Source organism: Gymnodraco acuticeps, unplaced genomic scaffold (assembly GCF_902827175.1).
Source record: "Gymnodraco acuticeps unplaced genomic scaffold, fGymAcu1.1, whole genome shotgun sequence".
NCBI classification, from domain to species: domain Eukaryota; kingdom Metazoa; phylum Chordata; class Actinopteri; order Perciformes; family Bathydraconidae; genus Gymnodraco; species Gymnodraco acuticeps.
Genome location: NW_022991180.1, coordinates 887,953 through 913,320, shown reverse-complemented (window position 1 = coordinate 913,320; position 25,368 = coordinate 887,953). Strand labels below are relative to the sequence as shown.

Sequence of the window (25,368 nt, the reverse complement as noted above, 5' to 3'; positions counted from 1 at the left end):
CACACTGGGAGAAAATACAAATTCTAACGGTCAATCCAGCCACTGTGTCGACCTATGGCATTTATTTTCTCTACATGAAGACATTGACCACCTTTTGACCAGCACATAACCTTTTAATGACCGTTTTTACACTTACACGTTGTACTGATTGAACATACATATAGTTTGTATATTCGTAAACTTTAGGAAGTGATAGCTAGGCTAGCTATTCTTTCACACACACATACGGGTATTGGGCCGAGCGCGACACCGTACTTCCGGTCTGCGCCGTTTTACGCGAGGTGCAAGCAGCCGTACACCGTCTAGGTATTGCTAAGCTTCCTGTACTGAATATCATAGTCTATTGCCTTAATCAATATCTAGTCAACTCTAAAATACCACATATATGCAATGGCATGATATATTATTGTGACAAGTGGGGTATTCACCTGGTGTTTCCAGAAATTAGACGTAGATGCAGCCAAAATCGACGAAGGCCACTGTCGTTTTTCCATACATCTGCAGGCAGTCTGTAACAACCCACACAGCTCTAGTTTACGCTGGTAACGACCTAAAACACACCCCTCAAGTCCAGAGATGTAATCCGAAGACATGCAGCGATTTCTTCGGTCGTTAATTCAGAAAAAAAACCTACTGCGCTCTGCCTTGCTACATTAGCTAGCTGTTTATATTAGCACCTCCAGGAAAATGGCGCATTTATATATATTTATATGGCGCGTGTTGCATTGTGGGTAGCTGGTGACGTCACTGTGTGAAAGAATGCCTCCCAGTTGATATGCTAATGTAGGCTAGTTTTAATGCTAATGTAGCTAGCAGTCGTTTGACCCTAGAACTTCGTATTAAATATAATTTACTCATGACTCAGAAAGATTGCGAATAAGCCTAGGCTACAAATATTATTTTTGATCAAAAGCACTACATTCAAAATAGTATCTAGCCATAAAGATTTAATTTTCGTTGTGAGAAACCTGTAGCTAATTACCTGCGACCACTAAAACATATTTCCTGTGCAGCTGCAACTAAACTGCATGTAGAACATAACCAACCAATAAACTAATTTACCAAAATAGCCTTGACACAGAGTAGCAGTCACATATAGTATAGTTTTCTTTAATAACTTTGTACAACAGGGTACACATTGGGTCCACTCATCTGAAGGCTTTGTGAAAGTTTACTGTGAAACAGCAAAAGTCAAGTTTTTCTGGGGTATGAATAACTGAGGTTTCCCAACTTACATTCATGGCTCACAAATGTATAATGAATAGCAAAAGCCACACAAATAACCATTTGATAACACGATTGCTATAATATTTAAATAACCAAAGTAGCTCTGGAGGTTTAATGATGACAATTCAATGGCTGTTATCAAAGAAGAGCTGTGCATTTATAGCTATCTTTGGCCTCAGTTATGGTGATTTGTGTAACTTTAAATGTTGAAATGTGAACATAAAGTCACCATTTTCAACCTCAGCAATTTGGCAGCTGGTGGATAGTTGGTGTATGGAGACATGTCTTTTTATTTGTCAACATACAGAAATAATCTGAAACTGAATGTTCAGGGAAACCTAAGTGTGTGGAGAACCGCAGACAGGTAACAGTACAGTTAACAGTCAGCAGAGGGCGCCGACATGGGCAGTGTGTGTGTGATTCAAATTTACTAAAACGTAAACAATTAAAATCGAGTTCATAATTCACAAAAGTTAAATCCTCCAAATCATAAATATGCTGGTGTTATAACAAATGTCACTGACTTTGCTTTCTATAAAGTGTAGGAAATTATCTTTGAACCAGTAGTTAAAATCTGCTGAATAATCTGACAATATAGGCTACTCAATCCAGATTAAAGACAAACAAGTTCACTTGATTAAAAATATATCAAATGTTTTGAGGATGTGGCAATATCTTTGAAACAAAACCTCTGAAATACTGCTACGTTTGTAAAGAATCAAGTGTGTGTGTGTGTGTGTTTGTGTTTGATGAAGGGAAATTGGCCCAGTTGGCAGCTTGTTGATACTAACCATTTATAATACAAGTGTGCCCACACACTCACACATTCATGCACATACAGGAACATAGCGAGCAGCACAGGCTCACATCCAGACATCCAGGCTGTAAACAAAAGCTCCTTTTTTATCAAAGAGAGGAGTATAAAAATGCACTGCCACAGTGCGATCTTGAAAAGCTCTATGGAGTGACTACTGCATTAGAAAAAGCAATCAACAATGCAAACAAAATGTGGGATAAAAAAATGTAAGTTTTATATTACAAAGCCTTTTGGAGTCCTGAGTTTATCAAACATAAACAAAACAGACAAAAAGGCCAGAGTCCATAGGTCATAGAAATACATTAAAGGATTTTTAAACAAACAACAAAATATATATATGACAGTTTTCCAGCTTGTAGTTCAGTCCTCACTAAAAAAAGAAGGTGAAAACAGTGTCCATTGCTCTTGTTTGGGATGACACACAAAATGCAGGATGTTTTGTTGTTACGTGTAAAATAGTTTTCAAGTGATTGAGAGGTACAATGAATTGTCTGAGTAAATGATAGAATATGTTGATTTCCGTTGGTTTTTTTCACATATAAAATGAAAGTAAAAGTGCTTGAAATAAAACCTTTAATGTTTTGGTAATGTGCATCGGCCCTAACCAAACACCGATGTGAGAAAAATTTCAGGAGTGCAGGCTGATGGAGGGTCAGAAGGTTTCGTTTCCCATTTAAGACACACACTTCCTTAAATTCCTCCGCTTCATATCGTCATGTCGTCTTCACACATTTACGTACATTATGACATTGAGTCTCTAATGTAAACTTGAACCTTGAATCATTCCGGTAAAGACCAAACATTTTGCAACTTGAACAGATGAACACACTTGCACACTGGGAGCAGTCCAGTACAACCACAGTCTTCTACTGTTGGTCACTGAAACCCTTTTGGGTTGAGTACCTTGCTCAAAGGCACCTTGGCAGTTGCTACTCAGAAAACATTTTTTTTCACTTCAGTATTTAACCCCAGAACTTTCTGTTTACAAGCGTTTTCTCTAAGTTCCTGCCTGCCCTGCAACTTAGTATGTATTTTATTTTTAACAGTGTTTTATTGGTAAATAAAGATGGTTAATTTGACATAACTATTACAATTTCTATTTAAAATATCTGCTTTAATGGATTTTTCAAATCACGTCAGGTTATCCCTTGATAGGCAGGAAGGATTTTATGAGCTGCTACAGATTCCTGACATCTGCCGATACAGATTTGACACAAAAAAAGGAACAAGAACAGGGATGTGGGAAGCCAAAAATACCAGGAAATGAACCCATGATTTAAGACACAGGTTGTGGATCAGTTTCTTTGTGTCTATGTTGTGTTTGTTGAAAGTGACACTGATTGTAGGTAAGTCTATCCAGACTGCTGTGAGAGGAACATAAGAAAAGGTTCAGGTCCTGATTCACACACAGCATGTTGAGGCAAATTGTATAAACTCCACCTGCTGCTTTAAACATTTGAAGGACATCTTAACAAAAGCTGTCTGAAGTGTCAACATTTACCAGCCACAAAGTATACCAGCATTTAGCTAGAGGTATTTTTTTTTTAAATGTCTCTTTGTCTTCAGATAGCATCACGATTCGGTGTGACAAAATGAAAGGACCAGCACCAAGTGTTGAGACCAAAACCTCAGTGCTTTAATTTTTTTTAAAAGAGATGGATTTGATATACAAAGATCCTAAATAGCACCATATAAGTGTGTTTTTGTAAGGAACCTCATAGCCTGAATAGGTAAGTCCATACAATACTTGATAAGTTAAAAAAGAGGAAATAAACTGTGAAAAATCTATGATAATCATTATTTCTTTAACATGTCATTGTATTACATCCCAGGTTATTTTTGGATTGTGAAATTGGAAATATCAGCTAAGATTACTCAAAACAAATCAGGTTGTTAAAATTCAATCCTGACCCAAACTTACACTCCTTTTTCAGCATCCTCTGTCACTGGTTTCCACTTAAACAAGACAGGGATTAGCACCATCCACCAACTAACTGCTGGTAGAATCTGAGTGTGGTTGGTAAACATTCAAACACTTTAATGGCTAAACAACCTGCCTTCTGCACTTCAAGATGTCTGGTAAAAAAAATGAAAGAGACCAGAGGGATATCCCACAGCGACGTCCTTCGGAGGGATGATCCTTCTTTTATCCGCAGCACCAGTTCCTCCTGCTGCTGCTCTGTATCAACATCGAGATTCAGCTGATTTTCTCACCAAGGCCTTATTTCACTGCCTTGCTCGAGGGCTCATCAGGTATTCTGTCACCTGGAAGTCTCTGTTCAAGTCCAGTCTCCCAGCAGACCTTGCAGCTTTTTATCGGCGCGGCTGGTGGCGGGAGTGGCGAGGCAGCGAGGAGGGGCTGGAGGAGGAGGAAGGGGAGCAGGGAGACATGGAGGCCAGGGAGGCGGAGGCAGCGGCGTCCTCGGCCTCCTCCAGCTCGCCCCCCCCCCCCTCCGTGCAGCTCCTGGCTGACGCTGGACTGCAGCGCGGCCGGGGTCAGCCACTCTTTGGGCAGGCAGCTCTGCAGGAAGGGCACGCAGGAGCTGAAGTAGGCCAGCCGGTTCACCCAGCGAGGGACCTCCCTGCCACACAGGATCTGAAGGGAGGGAGGACAGAGACAAAGGTTGTTGTTGTTTAGCGATCACAAGGTTGTATATCACCTATTATGCAAAATCCACTTTTTCATGTCTCTTCTACATCAACATGTGTCCCCTCTGTGTAAAGAGATTCTGAAAGTTTCAGGAAAAAAGATTCTCTCTCATTTTGTCCTGATCCATTTATATAAAAAAAAAACTGTCTGAAAATGAGCTGATCAGATTTTGGCCACTTTATGATGTCATTACGATGTTTTGGCTTGTGTAACCATTAGCCAATCACCAACCAAGGTAACCCCCCCCCCCACCTTATCACCTGAATCTCCTCCTAGAACACCAAGTGTTCTTTGTAACCAAATCTCTCTCAGAGGGGCGTGGGGAGTGGCTCCTTCTAAAGTAACAGACAGAGAATCAGCACTTTTGAAACAGGGCTGAAACAGAGGGGATTATGGGATGCTGCAATGATCTGTTTGGTGTTTCGAGCCAAACACTTCAGAGACATGCTTTGTATCTGAGACCTGTAATATATTGATGAAAAAAAGAGTATAATAGGGGACCTTTAAGGCTGCTTTGATACAGGGTGTATACAATTGGCAGGGTCACACTGCTCTTAACATTACATTTACATTACATTGCATTTAGCTGACGCTTTTATCCAAAGCCACTTACAATAAGTGCGTTCGACCAACAAAATACAAACTTGAAGAAAACAGAATCATATAAGTACATCAGGTTTCATAGAGCAAAAACATTTCAAGTGCTACTCAACTGGCTTTAGATAAGCCAGTCCTTTATTAGTATATAAGTGCTTTGTTAGTAATTCTATCGCTCGAAGTGGAGTCGAAAGAGATGAGTTTTCAGTCTGCGCCGGAAGATGTGTAAGCTATCTGCTGTCCTGATGTCAATGGGGAGCTCATTCAACCATCTTGGAGCCAGGATAGCAAACCCACGTGTTTTCGCCGATGGGAACTTGGTTCCCCCTCGCAGCGAGGGTGCAGCGAGCCGTTTGGCTGATGCAGAGCGTAGTGCACGCGCTGGGGTGTACGGTTTAACCATGTCCTGGATGTAGGAAGGGCCAGATCCATTCGCAGCATGGTAAGCAAGTACCATTGTCTTGAAGTGGATTCTAGCAGTTACCGGAAGCCAGTGAAGGGAGCGGAGGAGCGGCGTGGTGTGGGAGAATTTAGGAAGGTTGAAGACCAGATGAGCAGCTGCATTCTGGATGAGCTGCAGAGGTCGGATGGCACATGCAGGTAGACCAGCCAGGAGGGAGTTGCAGTAGTCTAGGCGTGAGATGACGAGAGCCTGGACCAGAACCTGCGTTGTTTTCTGGGTCAGCTGGGGACGTATCTTCCTGATGTTGTAAAGCGTGTATCTGCAGCAACGGGTTGTAGCAGCGATATTTGCAGTGAAGGACAGTTTGTTATCTAGGATCACACCCAGATTCCTTCCAGTCTGAGTCGGGGAAACAACTGAGGTGCCGATGTTGATTGTTAGGTCAAGAGTGGGACAATCTTTTCCCGGGAGGAAGAGCAGCTCAGTCTTGTCAAGGTTGAGCTTGAGGTGGTGAGCAGACATCCACTGAGAGATGTCAGCTAGACAAGCAGAGATGCGTGCGACGACCTGGGTCTCTGAGCGGGGAAAGGACAGAATTAATTGGGTGTCGTCAGCGTAGCAGTGGTATGAAAAACCATGCGGGCTAATGACTGATCCGAGCGAGTTTGTGTACAAGGAGAAGAGGAGGGGACCAAGAACAGAGCCCTGAGGGACCCCTGTAGTTAATTGACAAGGGTCGGACTCCGACCCTCTCCAAGTAACCCTGTAGGTACGGTCTTTGAGGTATGAGGTGATGAGGGAAAGTGCAGAGCCTGAAACTCCAAGTTCTTGGAGAGTGCGAAGGAGGATCTGATGGTTCACCGTGTCGAATGCAGCAGACAGGTCCAAAAGGATGATGACAGAGGAGAGGGAGGCTGCTTTAGCAGTGTGCATTTCCTCAGTGACAGCAAGGAGGGCAATTCCTGTGGAGTGACCTGCCTTGAAACCAGACTAGTGCGGATCCAGAAGGTTGTTCTGATTGAGATAACAGGAGAGTTGTTTAAAGACAGCGCGTTCAAGTGTTTTAGACAGGAACGGGAGGAGAGAGACAGGCCTGTAGTTTATAACATCAGACGGGTTGAGAGTGGGTTTCTTTAGGAGAGGGTTTACTCTTGCCTCCTTGAGACTGTTTGGAAAGTGATCAGAAGTTAGAGAAGTGTTGATGAAATGGGTGAGAAACGGTAGAATATCAGGAGCGATAGTCTGAAGGAGGTTTGAAGGGATAGGGTCCAGAGGACAGGTGGACGGGCAGAGGTAATGAGGGTAAGAACCTCACTTGGAGAGAGAGGGGAAAAGGAGGTTAGTGTGTGGATGAAAGGAGGGTCTGGTGACCCAGCGGTGAGTAAAGGTGAGTCAGAAAAAGAAGAGCGAATATCATCAACCTTTTTTTCAAAGTGGTTAAGAGACACATTCAATAACTTTTCAAAGTACCTAAACCAAAAGTGTCTGGACTTGATACAACAATTAATGGACTTTGTTTGTTTGTTTTACCAGCTGCTCATATTCACTTTGATTTTAGGTTTTTTCTTGATGATTTTGAATGCTGACCTAGCTCTGGTCACTTCTGGTGTGAGATTCAAGTAAATATGACCAGTGGATTGTTTCCTTTTCAAACATTTAAAGTGTTTTTGGTTAACATGATTTAATTAGTTCCATTTTTCCGTGTTAACAAGATAAAGGATTCAGTTTCCAGTTGGAAAGGGCCATCTAAGGGCGAAGAAAATAAGTAAAAATATTCTAAATATACCTTGCACTTTAACTTATTTTGTTATTTTTAGGGATGACCTTTCTTTAAAGTCTAAAACACATTTAGCTGACATCCCCATCCACAGCAGGACATTGCTTTGCTTCCATGCTGGTCCTCTCTCTTCTTCATTCACTGTTGGTAATACACTGACTGTGGATAAGTACCTCATATAACCCCACCCCAAAACATCCTAAAACGCTCCCTTTCATGTGTTCTTCTAGGTCAGAAGACATCTGAGGGGCTAATCAGAGGCAGCTGAGCTTGCTTTGGAATACATTTGAAACAATGAAACAGGAAAATACATTCTTCTATGCCCTTGGGAGGTGATTCATGGGTAAGAATAAACAACATTTAACCACATAAAAGCCAAGACATTCCAGAAAGCTCCATGACCTGTGGCAACCCAGACAGAGTAAATAGTGCCTCTATGGGAGGGATTAATTCATGTACTGTAACTACCCCACTGGTTCCATATGAGGAGGTTTGCTTAGGCATTGCTTCTCAAAGTGTGGTCCGCGGACCACTGGTGGTCCGTGAGCGCCCCCTAGTGGTCCGTGAGTATATTGGTAAAATTTCACATTTGTAATTAATTAATTAATTAAAGTTTTCCGCACTCTCGCGGGAATATCTCCGCAATGGAGCGAGCTTAAGTTTCACTTTCAATTGCATGATATAGCCCAGATAAATACCTTCATCACACATGTTGCCACTTGTTTGTACAATTTTCAGGCGATTTGTAAAAAACGATGTGTTTTTGGATATTTGTGGAGTTAGGTGGTCCGCGAGTGTTTTTTTATTGGTTAAGTGGTCCTTGGTATGAAAAAGTTTGAGAAACACTGGCTTAGAGGAAGACTTCAGTCTCTGGTGTATTTCTCTTTAACCTCATTCCCTTTACAGACCAGCATGCTGGACGGGCAACAACACTGTCGCTGTTTTGTCGCTGCTTTTAATTGAACTATTCATATCTTAAACTGCACTGTAACTTTTATCCATGTATTTTTTCTTTTAATGTTTATTTTATTAGCTTTTCTTTTTAATGACTGATTTTAAATGCAATTTTCTTAATGTCTTTCATTTTTTGTAAATCACTTTGAATTGCCTTGCGTTGAAAAGTGCTATATAAATAAACTTGCCTTGCCTTGTCAGCGTAAGGGCTAATTATCCTCACTGTATCAGAGCTCTTACAGCCTTATGGGGCGAGTGGCTTCCAAGAAAGGCTTTGTTTCCAGTCAAAGGGCTTACTTTTGTTCTTACATTTTTTGCTCGTTTTTTTTTATTACTGCCACATTTTATTCCATTCTATTTCTATGTAAATACTGCTATATTTTATTATTTTAAATATTTTTTAATGTTATTATAGTTTTCTTAAAATAGTTCTCTATCTGTGTTTTTAATTGTTATGTATGCACCACGACATCTAGTCAAATTCCTCGTACGTGTCAACCTATCTGGTAATACACCTGATTCTGACATTGCAGAAGCTGCAGAAAGGCTGTTTTTTTTTTTTTTTAAATGCATGCTTTTAAAAAAACTAAAATATCATACAAAGAAGTTTATTTTGTAGTTTCCACCGTGGCATATGCAGCCAGCAGATGATACTAGAATATTCACTTTGTTTAGGCTGCAGCAACTTCCTCGTCTCCTTATGTTTTGACAGGATAAACGTAGGCGCTCTAAAATGCAAATCACTCTGGCTTGCTACACAGATGATCTCCCAGATAAGCAAAGCCTCAACTACATTAGGAGGAGGAAGCAGACATCTGCAGGAGAGAAACAGACAATCTTTAAAAATCACAGGGTGTATTAAAAAGAGCTGTTGCTGCAGATTTCACACTGTAGTCACGTGTTTTCAGAAATACTCCTTTACACTCACAAGACAAGCTTATAATCAGCAACTCGAGCTGTTCATGATGGCAGATCAGCTTTTTATAGCACAGTGTGATTCTTGATGTGACAAACAACAACTGCTTAACATCTGTTTTAACCATTCAACTATACAGATGTCTTTAAACCTGCATTCATCATTTATTTTCTGGCAACTGCAAAGTAACAAGCTGAACCCACAACATTTACATTTAGCCATAAAGTTGATTTGGCCAACAGTGGTTCGTTCACACAACCGGCAGAAACAGAAATATTCAAAGCATTTGGAGATGAATTTCTTTTCTTTGACACCAACAATGTTTTCTCTCATTCTTAGTTTAGCTCTTTATCTAATCCTGATAAAGCCCCTGATAAATCGTTTCTACGATGCATTGCGATGCGGACGTGGACGATTCGGTCTCGATGCAGTGACGGAAGATAATCGGTTATAGCGTAGTAACGTTGCTTCCTGATTTTCCGGCCGCGGCTTTACTATAACGTTTTTTTTTTCTGTCACTTTAATATCAAATCGGTCGGTGACGCAGAGATCAGGGAACAGACGTGACAGCGGCACAGCAACACCAAACACGGAGCAGTCTGCTTTATCCACCAACACAACACCACCAGTCCAGAACCAACAGCAGAAGGACCCGCTCTGAATCACTCCGTGTCGCTGCGGCACAGGGATTTATGTTTTTTTTAAATAATCGCGTTACAATCATGTCCGGTTTTTGGTGGATTTAATTAAGTCTTGGATTGCAGAGTATGAATGACCTCTAGCAATTTTCAGACGATATACGTGTGTAAAGTTTGTGAAGGCAGGAGGAAAAAAGCTTCCGCGATCACCGTCTCCTCCGTTCCTCCAAACCCCGCCCTGAAAATAATGAGTGACAGGCTGATAGTGACCCGATAGAAACTTTATTATTCACTTAATCACTGAGATATAATGAAGCTAATTTAATCTCATACATTCATGGGATGTATGCAACAGTAAGACAGAGAATGTAAGTGTGCACCCACATGCAGTATTTTTGTTTGTATATACTATTGTAAATACTCCTGTTGTCTGCTGTGTTCAGACTCAAGTCCTGTGTGTGATGCCACATTCAGGACATTCAGTGTCCTTTTTTTAACAGAAGACCGTTGCTAGAAGCTGCAGCTAGACTGCAGAAGCATTAGTTTTTTGTTTTTGAGGATGGAACACACACAGATATAGGGAGGCTAGACCTATACAATTCATTTATTTTGGTTTATAAATGAATGTCAAGACATTTATGTTATTGATTTCTGAAGCACTTTCTAAATAATAAAAAGAGAGTTATGTATTTACTGCATGTATGCATTGATGAAAAATAAGCCATGTGCAGTAATATAGAAAATTGAGGATGCAACGCATTGGTATGAATCGTGATGCATCGGGATGCATCGAATTGAATCGAATCGTTGACAGGATAATCGTAATCGAATCGAATCGTGAGACCAGTGAAGATGCACAGCCCTACTATACACTCAAAGTTATTTCACTAAACACTTATCTGTGTTATTTCTCTGTTATGATGCTTTAGTGAACTATTTACATTCTAGGTGAGACTCTTGATCCCAGGAAGTCGGAAAGATTAGTGACATGGTCTTATTAGGAACAAAGTTACTTATTTAAAACTTACTTTGATACATTTTTACTTGTAGTTACTGGATATAAGCCTTATTTGAGCCCATAGCTCTTGTTGATTTCAACTCATAGTTGACACTGAATAGTCGGGCTACGGTTCTTTAATGAAATACAAATATGTGACACCTTGAGAATTGTTAAGAAAAACACAAATCAAGCCATTTTCAAATGTTTCATCCACATAGCAAGTTGCAGTTCAATGCCTTGAAATCAAGATCTGAGTCAAGCACTTCAAAGGTTCTCTCTGGAGAATCCATTGTTATGCTTGATGTTTTAATGCTGCAACAACCATGTTCTGCTCTGTCTTCTTTAAGTCAACCTCCCATATTAATGAGGTGACAGTAAACATGACAGTGGAGTCCTTAGAGCAACGATGCTCCCCTAGGGAATCAGCTGTGTCAATATTATTGTGTATATGTGTTTGTTTGATTATGGGGTCTTATATACGGTATACACGGTAGAATAGATGCATTTTTGTGTCCACATAAGTGTTAATGTCTGAATGTGTCACTCTTGGTCTTGATACGTGGTGTGTAAATCTGTGTGTAGCATTTGTTTTGTTAGTGTGTGTGCCAGCTGGCTCTGCATGCCCGGGCTTGTGTCAGTGTGTGTTAATCCCCATCTCAGTGCTAGATGCTAACTGTAAGACTCCCTGCTCATTAGTCACACCAGGGTAAGCTGATTGAAAGTGCACACACAGTCACGACACACAAACACACAGCTTGTTCAGTGGCTCACACTGAGAGCAGGACAGAAAAATCAAGTGATTATTAAACTGAGTGTGTCGTTTATTTCTTAAGCACATGTCAGTTTCGGTCAGCCAAAATGGTGCGGTGCTGCAGAGTGTGTGTTTTTCTAAACTTGTTTGCAAGATCATTTGTGCGTGTGTGTGTGTGTGTGTGTGTGTGTGTGTGTGTGTGTGTGTGTGTGTGTGTGTGTGTGTGTGTGTGTTGTGTGTGTGTGTGTGTGTGTGTGTGTGTGTGTGTGTGTGTTGTGTGTGTGTGTGTGTGTGCACTTACCTCCGACAGTGCCGAGGAGAAGTGATTGCAGTTCTTGTGCATGAGGTGGTAGGCGTTTCCTTTGTACTCCTTACCCATCTCCTCCACGATACGCTCCACATCCTCCTCTGTGAAGTCGGTGCTGCCCAACACTATGGCTTCTCTGCAGAGGAGAGAGGAGAGAGGAGAGAGGAGAGAGGAGAGAGGAGAGAGAGGAGAGAGGAGAGAGGAGAGAGGAGAGAGGAGAGAGGAGAGCGTGCGAAGGCAGGTGTTACTAACGCTTACTCAGACGAAACATCAACAATGAATTCAAGACTTTTGGTTAACCTTCCTTTGTGCAATCAAGGTGCCTCATCATAGACTTGTACGAACAGATTCATTTGGCTAAGGATGGTGTCATTAGTTTTGAAAGCTATTTAGTCATAAACCAAAAGGGTTGGGCAAACACTTTCAAAATGATATATATTACAAATTATAGTTATGTGTGGTCTTATTTCTACTATATAACCACAGTTCAACTAGTGGTGGGTAATATTTATAGCCACAGGGCAAGTGTCCGTATGACGTAGACAGTTTTCAATTAAAACTACATTTTCACAACATATCACCTTATTGTGAAACGGACTAAGATTTACTTTTGAAAAAAACACTGTATATTTTAGAGTATCAGACAAACAGAAACAGTCTGGCTATCAATGAACGTAATTAGGGTGCATGCATACCTAAAAACAATGCCATGGTTAAAATATTAAATAAAATATATTTTAGAGTAACATGTATAAGCCGATGGACTGTCCACTCCAGGTAGGGAATGAGTCCTTACCCCAAGTGAAGGAGTTCAAGTATCTCGCGGTCTTGTTCTCGAGTGAGGGAACAATGGAGCGTGAGATGGGCCGGAGAATCGGAGCAGCGGGAGCGGTACTGCAGTCGCTTTACCGCACCATTGTGACGAAAAGGGAGCTGAGCCAGAAGGCAAAGCTCTCGGTCTTCCGGGCCATTTTCGTTCCTACCCTCACCTATGGTCATGAAGGATGGGTCATGACCGAAAGAACGAGATCGCGGATACAAGCGGCCGAGATGGGTTTTCTCCGCAGGGTGGCTGGTGTCTCCCTTAGGGATAAGGTGAGAAGTTCGGTCATCAGGGAGGGACTCGGAGTTGAGCCGCTCCTCCTTCGCGTCGAAAGGAGCCAGTTGAGGTGGTTCGGGCACCTAGTTAGGATGCCACCTGGGCGCCTCCCTAGGGAGGTGTTCCAGGCACGTCCAGCTGGGAAGAGACCAAGGGGTAGACCTAGGACCAGGTGGAGGGATTATATCTCTTCGCTGGCCTGGGAGCGCCTTGGGATCCCCCAGTCAGAGCTGGTTGATGTCGCCAGGGAAAAGAAAGTTTGGGGCTCTCTGCTGGAACTGCTACCCCCGCGACCCGACCACGGATAAGCGGGAGAAGATGGATGGATGGATGGATGTATAAGATGGCTGGCAAAAAGGTGAATTAAGCTGGAATGGGATTTTCAAGATTTGTTGACCTTTTATACCTGAAATAATATTTGTATATAATATTTTGTATTGGGAGACATTCGCTTTGTATTTGACATAGAGACACAACAGCGGGAGATATGTAGGCATTTGACCCAGATTACCCATAGTCTACTGGTCTGCATAGAAACAGCAAGTGTGTGTGTGTGTGTGTGTGTGTGTGTGTTCAAGGCCGAGTCAGTCTAAAGCCACAGGGCAGACGATCTAGAGCAGAAGTAATACACACACACACACACACACACACACACACACACACACACACACACACACACACACACACACACACACACACACACACACACACACACACACACACACACACACACACACACACACACACACACACACACACACACACACACACACACACACACACACACACACACACACACACACACACCACACACACACACACACACAACACACACACACCACACACACACACACACACACACACACACACACACACACACACACACACACACACACACACCACACACACACACACACACAAAACACCACGGCCCTAAAGATCAAGCAACTTGTTGTTTTCAACCTTATTAAATGACATGTAGGATTCAAAACATATAATAAAACACCTAACAATATTACTGCAGTCCTGTTCAAGGCCACAAACCAGTATGAAAAATCCCCCTGCAATCAATGTAAAACCTAAACACAGAACATTATACGCTTTGAAAACGTGTGGTTTGTTGCAGGAAAGTTACAACTAAATGCTACATTTTCTTCTCCCTCTCTGTTTTCTATAACTATTTCTCGGTCCCAAAAAAAAGTGTGAAATCAAAACATTTTTCACATGCTGAGCTCTCTATGCCTGAATTGTATTTATTATCTGTGATTCAGCAGCAGTGACCCGTAGCCCTCATTACAGGAAGACACCGGCTCACTGACTGACTGTTAGACAATGATTATTGACTGCTCCTGTTTGGTTCAATGAATAACTCATGAACCAAACATAGAAAGAAGTCTACGGTGCTTGGCATCAAAGTGTTTCTGAGACTGCTTAGTCAGAGTGTACTCAGTAGCTCATGAAAAGCACGCTGACGAGATGACATGTATTATAAATGCTCCATGTTGCTCTGAATAAACCAGGCTACTCAGGTAATCAGAAAACACTCTTACCTGCTGTGTTGTTACCCTGTAAACCTGTGATTCATACCGCAGGTCGGTATCAGACCTCTTCACTCCTCCAGGCATTATTTTCGGAATTGTACTAGTAATAGAAGATGCTCACAATGACAGCACTGGTTGCTACCTCACTATATAAGACTGTAGTGTCTCCAAAAGTCTATGTCAGAGAGACTCTCTAAGAGTTTTTAAACACAAAACAGCAGCGGGGTCAGTAGCGTATTCAAATTCTCAGTTTTGGGGATGTTGTCTTACAAAGACTCTCACGTCAAACTGGCTCAATATCTAGTCACCTGACCTGTTGCCGACAGGCTGGAAGGCTGGAGGCACATGTGGGAAGCAAAAAAGACATGCGTGCAATTGCGCAAGTTAAACCAAAATCTCAAACTTACTTGAATTTAAAGGTCTCGCCGAGTTCTGTTGCGTCACCTGGTGTAATCTCAAAGATCCCTGAGAACGGGTACGGGTGTCCGCCATAGGCAAACTCTAAACACACAACATAAAAACATTAGTGCAAATCATTCCCATGCAGAAAATCGTAGGTTGTTATTTCGCACAAGTAGCCAAATAACAACCGTAAAACAATTCAGACATGTCTGAAGTATGTTTTGAATTCTGATTGGAAAGCGTCCTTTATGAAACGCCATCCACAGCGAGTGAACTGATGTGTGGGGTTATATTTCTGCGTTATTTTTACCTCTTCCATAGATCTCAATCCCTGAGTGAAAGACTCCGATGCCCAGAGTGGTGGTAAACTCATTGATCCAGTACTGAAAATAGAAAGAAAGGTCAATGTAACATGTATATATGTATCACTACGTGGATGGACACAGTTTTAACATGTTTAGTTCCAGTAACCATACAATACAACAACGTATGATAAAGTGTGAACTGTATATGTGAAAATGTCTCAAATGTGTCAGCATCTATGGAAACTCCTTTTTATTTATATGACGTAAATTAATTTAGATTTGTCCAAATATGTGTACCCTATTTTTAGCGTTTTCTCTTTAATTATTATACCATTAGTAAGGAAGATTACCAACAACCATCATTACCTGACAAGCGTCTTTTAATTGTTTGATTAAGTATAGTTAGTGATCATATTTATTAATTTGATATATTTATAAAAATGGTGACATCCATTACAACTTCCCCAAACTTAGTGAACATTTTAAGTTTTTCATTTGATCAAAACAGTCCAAAATGCAAACAAGTATTGATGTAAAAGAGAATGTGAGAATGTTTAAGAATTGAACAGATTTTCTAAATTGTTACGAGTTTATTTTAAACAAAGTCTGTCGGTGGACTAAACGATTGTTTCAGCAGACCACAGCCTATCTTATGTAACATGTAACCTTGCAAACAACTATCTGTTGCAGTTACACCACTGGAGAGGCAGTGAGATCCGTGAGTCTCTTATGTTTACAAAAGATCCTTTACACACACAAACAATTACAGACAAAAGAAAAAGCACACACAACAAATCAATAATTGCATTAGCAGTGATGGCTTCATCTTTTCAGCGCTGTGCCTAACATCCTGCAGCTGCAAGGCGATTGGTCAAGCTGTTGCTAGGCAGAGTTTGATACTGTTATTATCACAGAGGACCTGCATTGCAAATAGTTCTCTCTGCATATTGTAACTGTTTAAACACAAACTGTGATCATACAGGTAATGAGGACACTGCACCGCCCTCTGGCTGTTTGCACTACAGCAGCTGTGAGGAGGTTGTTCTACCTTCACTGCAAACTTCAGTGTCGACTTGTGAGCTCCTTTCTACTTGTTGCAGACCATTTCAGGTAATAAACTACGTTTTCGAGTTGTTGCACTGTGACTGTTCGTAATGACTGCTGGAGAGAAGTGTCACCTTTCTGAAACTTGAGATGTGAGTAGTAAAGTGTAACATAACCAGGGTGAGCAGTGATGGGAGTTCACTCAGCTAACTTTGACCAATCGCAGGAATTTGTAAATTGATTATTAAAAAGGATAGGGAATGCACTCATACATCTAAAATAAATATGCAATATGGTCATATTCACATGCAGTTTACTTACAATAAACCAATGGGAAATTCAAGACATCCAGCAACAATCTTCATTAGCAAAGAAACCCTTGTTCTTCCTGGAAAAGTGTTTCTATGCATCCCATCTTATTAACTCTTTTATGAACTCAAAATGCATTTCTCTAACAGCTACTACATGTACTCTTAAAATCAACCCCTCAATGAACAGAAAACACATTAAGAAACTACAAATATGTCACTATTACAAGGAAAGGAAGCGTGCGAGGAAGTTACCTTTTGCTCCGTTTCAAAACCACTTTGCGTGATAAGGTAACCCAAACAAGTACCGGTACTTACAACTAAGCACGAGTCACTCACTGCTAACTTTAACATTTGAATACTCATTGTTTGCATTATAAAGCCACGTAGTTTCTTCTTCTAGAATTGCAGTTAACCATGCTTTCTTTTTTTATAAATAATTCAGCTCTACATTGTGACAAACCTACTATAGTGCAACAGTTCAACATTTACCATTGGCAGAGCTTTTCAAGTAAAGATGATCAAGATATTGTCAAACATCAGCCGCTTGGATCTCCTCTTTAGATTTGTGAAAGAACTGAGCAGAAATAGCACTATTGATATCCGGCTTGTGTCCAGACACTGAAGTGTATCAGCTTTCATCGCTGCTACAAGCCTCTGGGTGTTTCTCAATGTCGAGGAAGGCTGCTCCAGAGCCACTATTTCAAGGATGCTACGTCATCGAGTCCCGCCGAAGGACTGTTCCAATGTCCAGCATACTTGGAATTCTACCGAGGACGGCGTACTTCGTTACGGGAACATTTCGAGGCTGCATATGTGTAGACTCCGCGGTCTTAAAATCCCCACAATGCTTTGCGCACGGACCAATTTCCAAATCTTTGGTGGAAATCGCGCTCCATTTAAGGCGGAGCCTCGCATATGACGCACACCTGTTAGCCTGTTCCACAATTCTTCATTTTCCGAGGCTAGGAAGGATTCTTGCCTCGCTTCTGAAGGACCTGACTCGGAGGTACATGTGCTACCAAGCAAGCCTCATCGACATTGAGAAACACCCTGGGTGCGTCTCACTTCTCTTATTTTTTTATTTCGTCGCTCCTCGATCTCTGTCTCACCGGAAGTTGATTTGTCTGCGCCATCTTGAGCACCGTCCCAGTGGCCTTATTTTTGCCGGAGGACCGAGGATCGAGGAGTGATAACGGAGGAGCGATAATCGAGGAACTACCAGACCATCCTCCGGTGAAATCCTCAGACACTCGCCCCGCCCCCTTACTGTGTATCGCTCACTGATTGGACGATGCAGCGCATGCACTGATCTGGCTGCTGTCAGACATCAGCTGTGCCGCGTCATCACAAACAGACGTCGCTTCACGTGACGCTCCGGAGGAAAGGACGTCTCATTGCTCTTAAAAGTCATTTCCTTGCGTCTCTCCATGCTTCCCTGGTGGGAGGGACTAAACACAGGGAAACTACGCAAGTGAGGGAAGCAAGGAATCCATTTAATCGACCTGAGATGCAGCTTAGGAAGGATTCTTGCATCACTTCTGAAGGACCTGACTCGGAGGTACATGTGCTACCAAGCAAGCCTCCTCGACATTGACATCAGGCTTTTCCTAGGAGGCGAGAGCTTTAAGTGGTTCCAGACAACTGAATACTAAGAATCCACAAGAGCTTTTAAGTTGCAAAAGAAGCCCACAGCTACCAGAGGACTGTAAAAGCTACCAGAGGACTGTAGAAGCTACCAGAGGACTGTAAAAGCTACCAGAGGACTGTAAAAGCTACCAGAGGACTGTAACAGCTACCAGAGGACTGTAAAAGCTACCAGAGGACTGTAAAAGCTACCAGAGGACTGTAAAAGCTACCAGAGGACTGTAAAAGCTACCAGAGGACTGTAAAAGCTACCAGAGGACTGTAAAAGCTACCAGAGGACTGTAAAAGCTACCAGAGGACTGTAACAGCTACCAGAGGACTGTAAAAGCTACCAGAGGACTGTAACAGCTACCAGAGGACTGTAAAAGCTACCAGAGGACTGTAAAAGCTACCAGAGGACTGTAAAAGCTACCAGAGGACTGTAAAAGCTACCAGAGGACTGTAACAGCTACCAGAGGACTGTAAAAGCTACCAGAGGACTGTAACAGCTACCAGAGGACTGTAACAGCTACCAGAGGACTGTAAAAGCTACACATGACTTAATAGAAAGGAACACCGTAAACACAGATACAAGTTTACTCTGCATTTAGCAATAACTCGTAATCCCTCTGAGCGGCATGTCAGTTAGACGCCCAAACACGAAATATCAAGAGCAGCCACAGGATGAGCCTCTGTGTATGTTGGCAATATTTTGAGAAAGCTAATCTGCTAGTTGAATACGCTACTCTCCCCCTCGGTGGTGCAATAAGAGTATTATCTGAGCGCTTATTACTTCAAAGCTCGCCTCCACCACCGCACAGAGATCATTCCTGGTACAATATTTAAAAGAATAAAAGACAGAGAAGGGGAGAAATGGGTGCTGCAGATAATGCCTCTATACTTGATCATCTTATTCCATGCTTTAAGGCGGTGCGATAATTTTCTCTGTTAAGGGTTTGAATCTCAAACCATGGTGGTGAGCAAAGAGACGTGAAATGTCTTTAGTGGTTACTTGTACATCACTGCTTTAAATTCTCTTAAGGGGACACATGAAAGCAAACAGAAATCACAAATTGATGAAAGTAAACAACAGCTTCCAGCCACACACAAAACAAAGGTATATTTGAGCAGTTTTGCTAATGAAAAGTCTGCTATGCTTTAGTATGTCAATCAAAAGGTACATTTCGGCCAAGGTACTTGATTGATTAGTTGATTTACTCCAGTCATTGATCCCAAAACTAGACTTAAAACAGTGTTACTGAGGTTGCTTAACTAATAAAAGATCAATTTGCTAATGGAAAAGTTTCCATAAAGCAGTCATTCATTGATTAGCAAGCCTGCCCACAATGCTCTACAAACATACAAAGCTGTTAGTCAACTTTCTGAAATGCAGTAGCTTTAACCTTTCTGCTACATGATGCTACACTGGGTGCTTTGCAGTGTCCTACATAGAAGATATACGTATTTCTCTTGGCATGGTCCTAATTGATCCAAGGCATTATCCACAGCCAAAACACAACACAACATGCTCTCTGAGTACTTGACGCTGTTAAACCTACCCTAACACACACACACACACACACACACACTCTCAAACACACTCACAGATACAGTAGTAGAGCAGGCGGACAGGTGGTGTGCAGATAAGGCCGACTCATTAGAGCAGAGCACTAAAGCACTCAATGCTAGCCTGGAAATCCACTTAGCAGAGATGGGACCTGACGGAGGGGGACTGTAGAAGAAGAAATGGAGCGTGGTCTGCACTCCAGGCTGCACAGATATTCCTGAAAGTCACGTGACAGCATTGATCCTCAAATGCAAGTGTCTTTCTGTCTTAGCGTGAATGTTCAGAGTCACATGTTTTGCAGTGACAGATGCTCTCTCTGTGCCACCATGCGGCCCCCCCAGCCCCCGACCAGGCTGCATTTCAGTCAGCGCTCTCTGCTGCCACTGATCATTGCTTGGTGTGAACATCTGAGACGGTGTGGGGGATCCTGCCGTGTGTGTCACCACTCATGACCTCTGCTGTTGCCTCATCTCTGCAGTTTCTTGACTTCCTCTTAGATAGAAAGCTAGCAGACTAACACGTTCTAAGATTAGCTTGAGGGCAGCTTGAGGGCAGTCTGGCACAATATTTGTTAAAGGCGAAATAATATTCTGAAATAATAATGTTTCAAAAAAGGTAATTCTGTCTAATATCGTGAATCAAACCGCAATAAAAAATTATCGCAATGAGTGATTTTTGTTATATTAAACACTTAAAGGAACATGTGCACTGTGCAGCTGTGTTATCAAGGACACTAGGGGTATTGATTGAATGGGGAGCAAAATAGATCTTGATCGAGACACCCTTAGCTATTGACAAAGTGCCTAAACATAGTCGCTAAGCACTCACTGATCTATAAGCCAGAATTGACCAAAATGTGGACAGCATCAGTCAACCAGCAGACAGAAAGTCCTGCAGTCACTCAGAGAGCTTGCAGCCGGTTGTAATCCCAAACAGTCAGTCGGTCACTTTCCCGAGTCATGAGAGAACAGCCTGATCAATAGACAGAGGAAGTGTTTAAAAGGAGAGGCATGAATGAATGGACCGCAGCCATCGCCTCATTGTCCGCACCGAACTCGAGCTGCAAACGTCTTGTTCCCACAGCATCACTGTAAGAGTCAAGGACAACGTGCACATTGGTTCCGTTACTTCAAACCCACTTCTGAAACTCAATATGGATAACAACTGAAAGATCAACGAACAGAAAGCACAAGAAAGCCCGCAGCTGGACATTAAAGTGACACATGTGTTTGTGTTAGATATGTATAAGAAGCTTTCGTAAGCCTTTGCTTGTGAGTGCGTGCCATCATGGCCCCGCAGCCATTCACATGGATGGAAGTGAGACAGAGAAAAAAAGCTCCTCAGCTTTTACTGAGAAGCAATGTTGACCGCAAGTCAAGTGGAAAGCATGAGGAAGTGAAAGAAAGAGGGGGAGGGAGTGCATAAGATAGTATCAGGGATGAAATGAGACAGAATGACAGTAGGTAGGAAAGATATGGAGATAAGTGACTGAATTAACAGCTGAGAAAGGAAGGGAGGAATAAACAGTGTAGTTATTTGGAGATATGAGTAGGACTTAGAAAAGACTCTCCCTAATGTCAGGGTGTTATAACACTAATGTACTCTACACTGCATTCTTCCACACGGAAACATCTTTGTACAGATTCTCAACAGGGATTGTTCATTGAGTTGAATTCTCAACGTCGCTCCACATAAAACCGACTCTAACCTCCTGATCTCTGGCCTGTGAGGATATATTGACCATGAGCTAAAAAGGGAACACAACAGCAATAAATCAGATTAGAAATAGAGGAAAAGGGGCAGCAGCAGGGCAGGACAAATCATGTCTTGAAAGAGAGGACGTTTGAGTTTAGTCAGCAACAAAAATATTTCTTGATACTTGATATCGTCTGGATGTTTACGGTGTATACTGGTGGAAAAGGAGACAACACCATAATCACAAACATGGTGAACATTTATGACAAGTTGTGGTTTTCCAGCAAGATGTCCATCCACATTGTCCCCGAAGAAAACACTTCTACTGCCCGTTTAATGCCCCTTAACAAAACAAATGCCATTGTAATCTGTCTGCCACAGGAAATCCATATCAATCAATGATTCATCAACACATCAGTCAATCTGCACCCCCTCCCTCCGTGACTCACTCCTGCACGGTGACAACACAGTGACTCAAATTCAACCTCTGGCTCGTTCTGTAACAAAGAGACGGACATTTTCCTCCCGTAGGAAATGCCGTTTGTGTGAAATCGTCTTTTACTTTCACATCCACTTTTGATTTTCCGGCAGTTTGGTTTAGAGTCCCGTGTTTTTTGTCCTGGGTAACGTTATGTCCTTAAAGGTCCCATGTCATGCTTTTCCGGTTAGTACCCGTCCCCTTGTGTGTTATGAAGGTTTTTATGTAAACGGTGTGCAGAGTCAAAACCCTCAAAGTACACCCTGTAGGGAGTAAAACTCTAACACAGAAAATACCTCCCCAAAACGCCTCGTTGGAGATACGTCATTGTCCATTTGATTCTTCCGGGTACCATGATGTCAACCGTACCCGGAACGAAATGGACCAATCCGTGGAGCCGTTACGTTAAGCCCCCGCTGATTGGTCCAAATTGACCAATCCACGGACTTCCTCACTCACACACTCAGTGCAGGCAGCTCTGCTGATCTCTCCTCCCTGGCTGCAGGCTGATAACAGACAGTTGGGACCGCGGCGAAATTCTCTCTGCAGACCCGTTCTCTCTGCAGACCCGTTCTCTCTGCAGACCCATTCTCTCTGCAGACCCATTCTCTCTGCAGACCCATTCTCTCTGCAGACCCGTTCTCTCTGCAGACCCATTCTCTCTGCAGACCCATTCTCTCCGCAGACCCATTCTCTCTGCAGACCCATTCTCTCTACAGACCCATTCTCTCTGCAGACCTATTCTCTCTACAGACCCATTCTCTCTGCAGACCCATTCTCTCTACAGACCCATTCTCACTGCAGACCCATTCTCTCTACAGACCCGTTCTCTCTGCAGACCCGTTCTCTCTGCAGACCCATTCTCTCTGCAGACCCATTCTCACTGCAGACCCATTCTCTCTGCAGACCCATTCTCTCTGCAGACCCATTCTCTCTGCAGACCCATTCTCTCTGCAGACCCATTCTCTCTGCAGACCCATTCTCTCCGCAGACCCATTCTCTCCGCAGACCCATTCTCTCTGCAGACCCATTCTCACAGCGTTTATCAACCTTTTTCTTACTCAATATCAAGCCACACTTATTGTTTTTACTTTGGCTGTGACTTTGTGTGTGCTCAGGATGAGTTTGGCTGTGTATCGCTAAACAAGGAAACAACACCTCCACGGAGCTTAGCGCGATTCACAACGTCCCGACCAATCAGAGCACACTGTGCTCACAGGGAGGGTGGGGGCTGGAGCTATTGGAGCTACAACGAGCCGTTAAAGGCAGAGAGTGAAATTCAGTGAATACACGTAGTTTACAGAGATGCTGTATGAGAAATCAATGTGAGTTTGGAAAATTGCACAATATAAATCTATTCTAGTAGACCTCAACAATGGAATTATGATCAGTGGAAATGGCCATGACATGGGACCTTTAAGAACCACTAAGGTTTCTCTACAGACTTACATGGATGAATGGATATAAAAAGGAAACACTTGTTGACCTCTGTTTGAGTCATCAGGTTTTACTGACCGCTGTAAATCCTTCACTTGAGTTACTTTTCTGTTTTATCAAAAGCAGCTTAAGAGGTCCAACATCCAAAAAAGCCCTGGTGTAGTGCTTAAGTTTACAATATTCCAAAAGCATTTCATGTCAAGAATGTGTTTGCATTTGATGCTGCCTCTCGCTGCCTTGTTCCATTGCGTGTTTGGTATAGATGAAGACATTCATAAAAGGTGAAACTGAACTAAAAATAGCAACGTTTGTGTAACGAGCATACGCTGAATTGAAGAGTGGTTCATAATCATTTCAAAGTCCATTTGATATTATCAGAGGTGGAAAAAAGTACTCAGATCTTGTACTTAAGTAAAAGTTGAGGTACCAGAGAGTAGGAGTAAGTACAAAGACAATCAAAATGTTACTCAAGTAAAAGTAGTGGCATCAAAATGTACCATGAGGAGAAGTACTCATTATGCAGATTGGCCCATTTTAGAATCATATATATTATATGTTTTGATTATAATTATGAATGTTGTCAAAGCTGGTAAAGGTGCAGCTAGTTTTAATGACTTTGTATACTGCTGCTTGTGACTTTACTCCAGGTGGAACTAAAGTCTGATTTAAGTGTTGATTATATTTCACATCCTTAATCCAAATCTGCAAAGTAACTAAAAGTATCAATACATGTAGTGGAGTAAAAGTACACCTTTTACCTCTGAATTGTAGTGGAGTAAAAGTACAAAGTAGCAAAACATTGAAATACTCAAGTAAAGTACAAGAGTGACAAAATAATGTCCAAAAATGGGATAAATAAAGTATCTATCTATATATATATAAATCACCTTTTTATGATGGAGTTTGGGCTTTGCTGTTGACATGTACACGACACAACCATAATACATGGATAAAGTAGCAAAGAAGTCATCACAAATACATTTCTCTGACCCTTTTGAACCACTTACCATATCATAGACGTTGAGGATGATCGGCTCGTTGGCCATCACTGGCATCAGGCTGTTTTCTCCCCTGACGTCCCTTCCTCTCTGCGGGTCTTCCTCCTCCGCACACCCCCTACTCCTTCCTCCCGAGATACAAACTCTCGCCCTTCCCAAAATAGACCTCACTCCCTTACCCTGATCCCTGGCACTTTCACGACAGATGATCAGCTCGATATTTCAATTTCACAACCCGGTGTAGAAAAGCTTGAGGAGGGTATTTTTTTGTACCGTCCAACATCTGACTGGCTTTGTCCAGATGACAGCTGCTCGTCTTGTCACTGACTTGCTAAAAAGCTACCGAGGTCGAGGTGAAAAAGCGGACTTTAAAGGGGAAATAATATCTTCCAGGAGGCGCGTTAACACGGAAAAATCGCAAATTCATTTTTCCTAAACGAAATAGTCAGCAAAATGACATGATGCTGAGGTATTAAAGTGTTTTTCCTCCCGCTACTCCCTTATTAGCTAGCTAACGGTAGCGCTGGAGCTGGTCGGCAGGATGCTATGCGACTGCTGCTGGGAGAGAAAACTGAACAGAGTGGGCGAGGAGCAGAGCGGTAAAATTAATCCACACTCGATTATTAAACCTTGGGGCATTGAGCATTGTGGGTAATGTAGTTCGATGTAGACACAAGTTTCTGCACAGACTTGTGACTGTTTTAAATTGTACTGACTTGGGCTTTAGTCAGTGATGGAAAGATAAGATAAGATGTACTTATGTAGAAATTTACTTACCTTTTCAGTTCAAAGTACTTATGAAAAAGAGCCTTTAAAAATGTTTTTCTTATT

The 25,368-nt window shown here is 42.2% G+C and overlaps 1 protein-coding gene across 1 annotated transcript; it reads right to left on the bottom strand.

Annotated features, from left to right (window-relative positions):
* Positions 1 to 1,094: 1,094 nt before the first annotated feature.
* desi2 (desumoylating isopeptidase 2) lies at positions 1,095 to 25,368 on the bottom strand. The gene is given in 6 exon segments (XM_034238072.1): positions 1,095 to 4,498; positions 4,500 to 4,640; positions 12,032 to 12,173; positions 15,085 to 15,178; positions 15,390 to 15,462; positions 24,547 to 25,368. Coding segments are annotated over 6 exon segments (639 nt in total). The 5' UTR covers positions 24,595 to 25,368; the 3' UTR covers positions 1,095 to 4,357.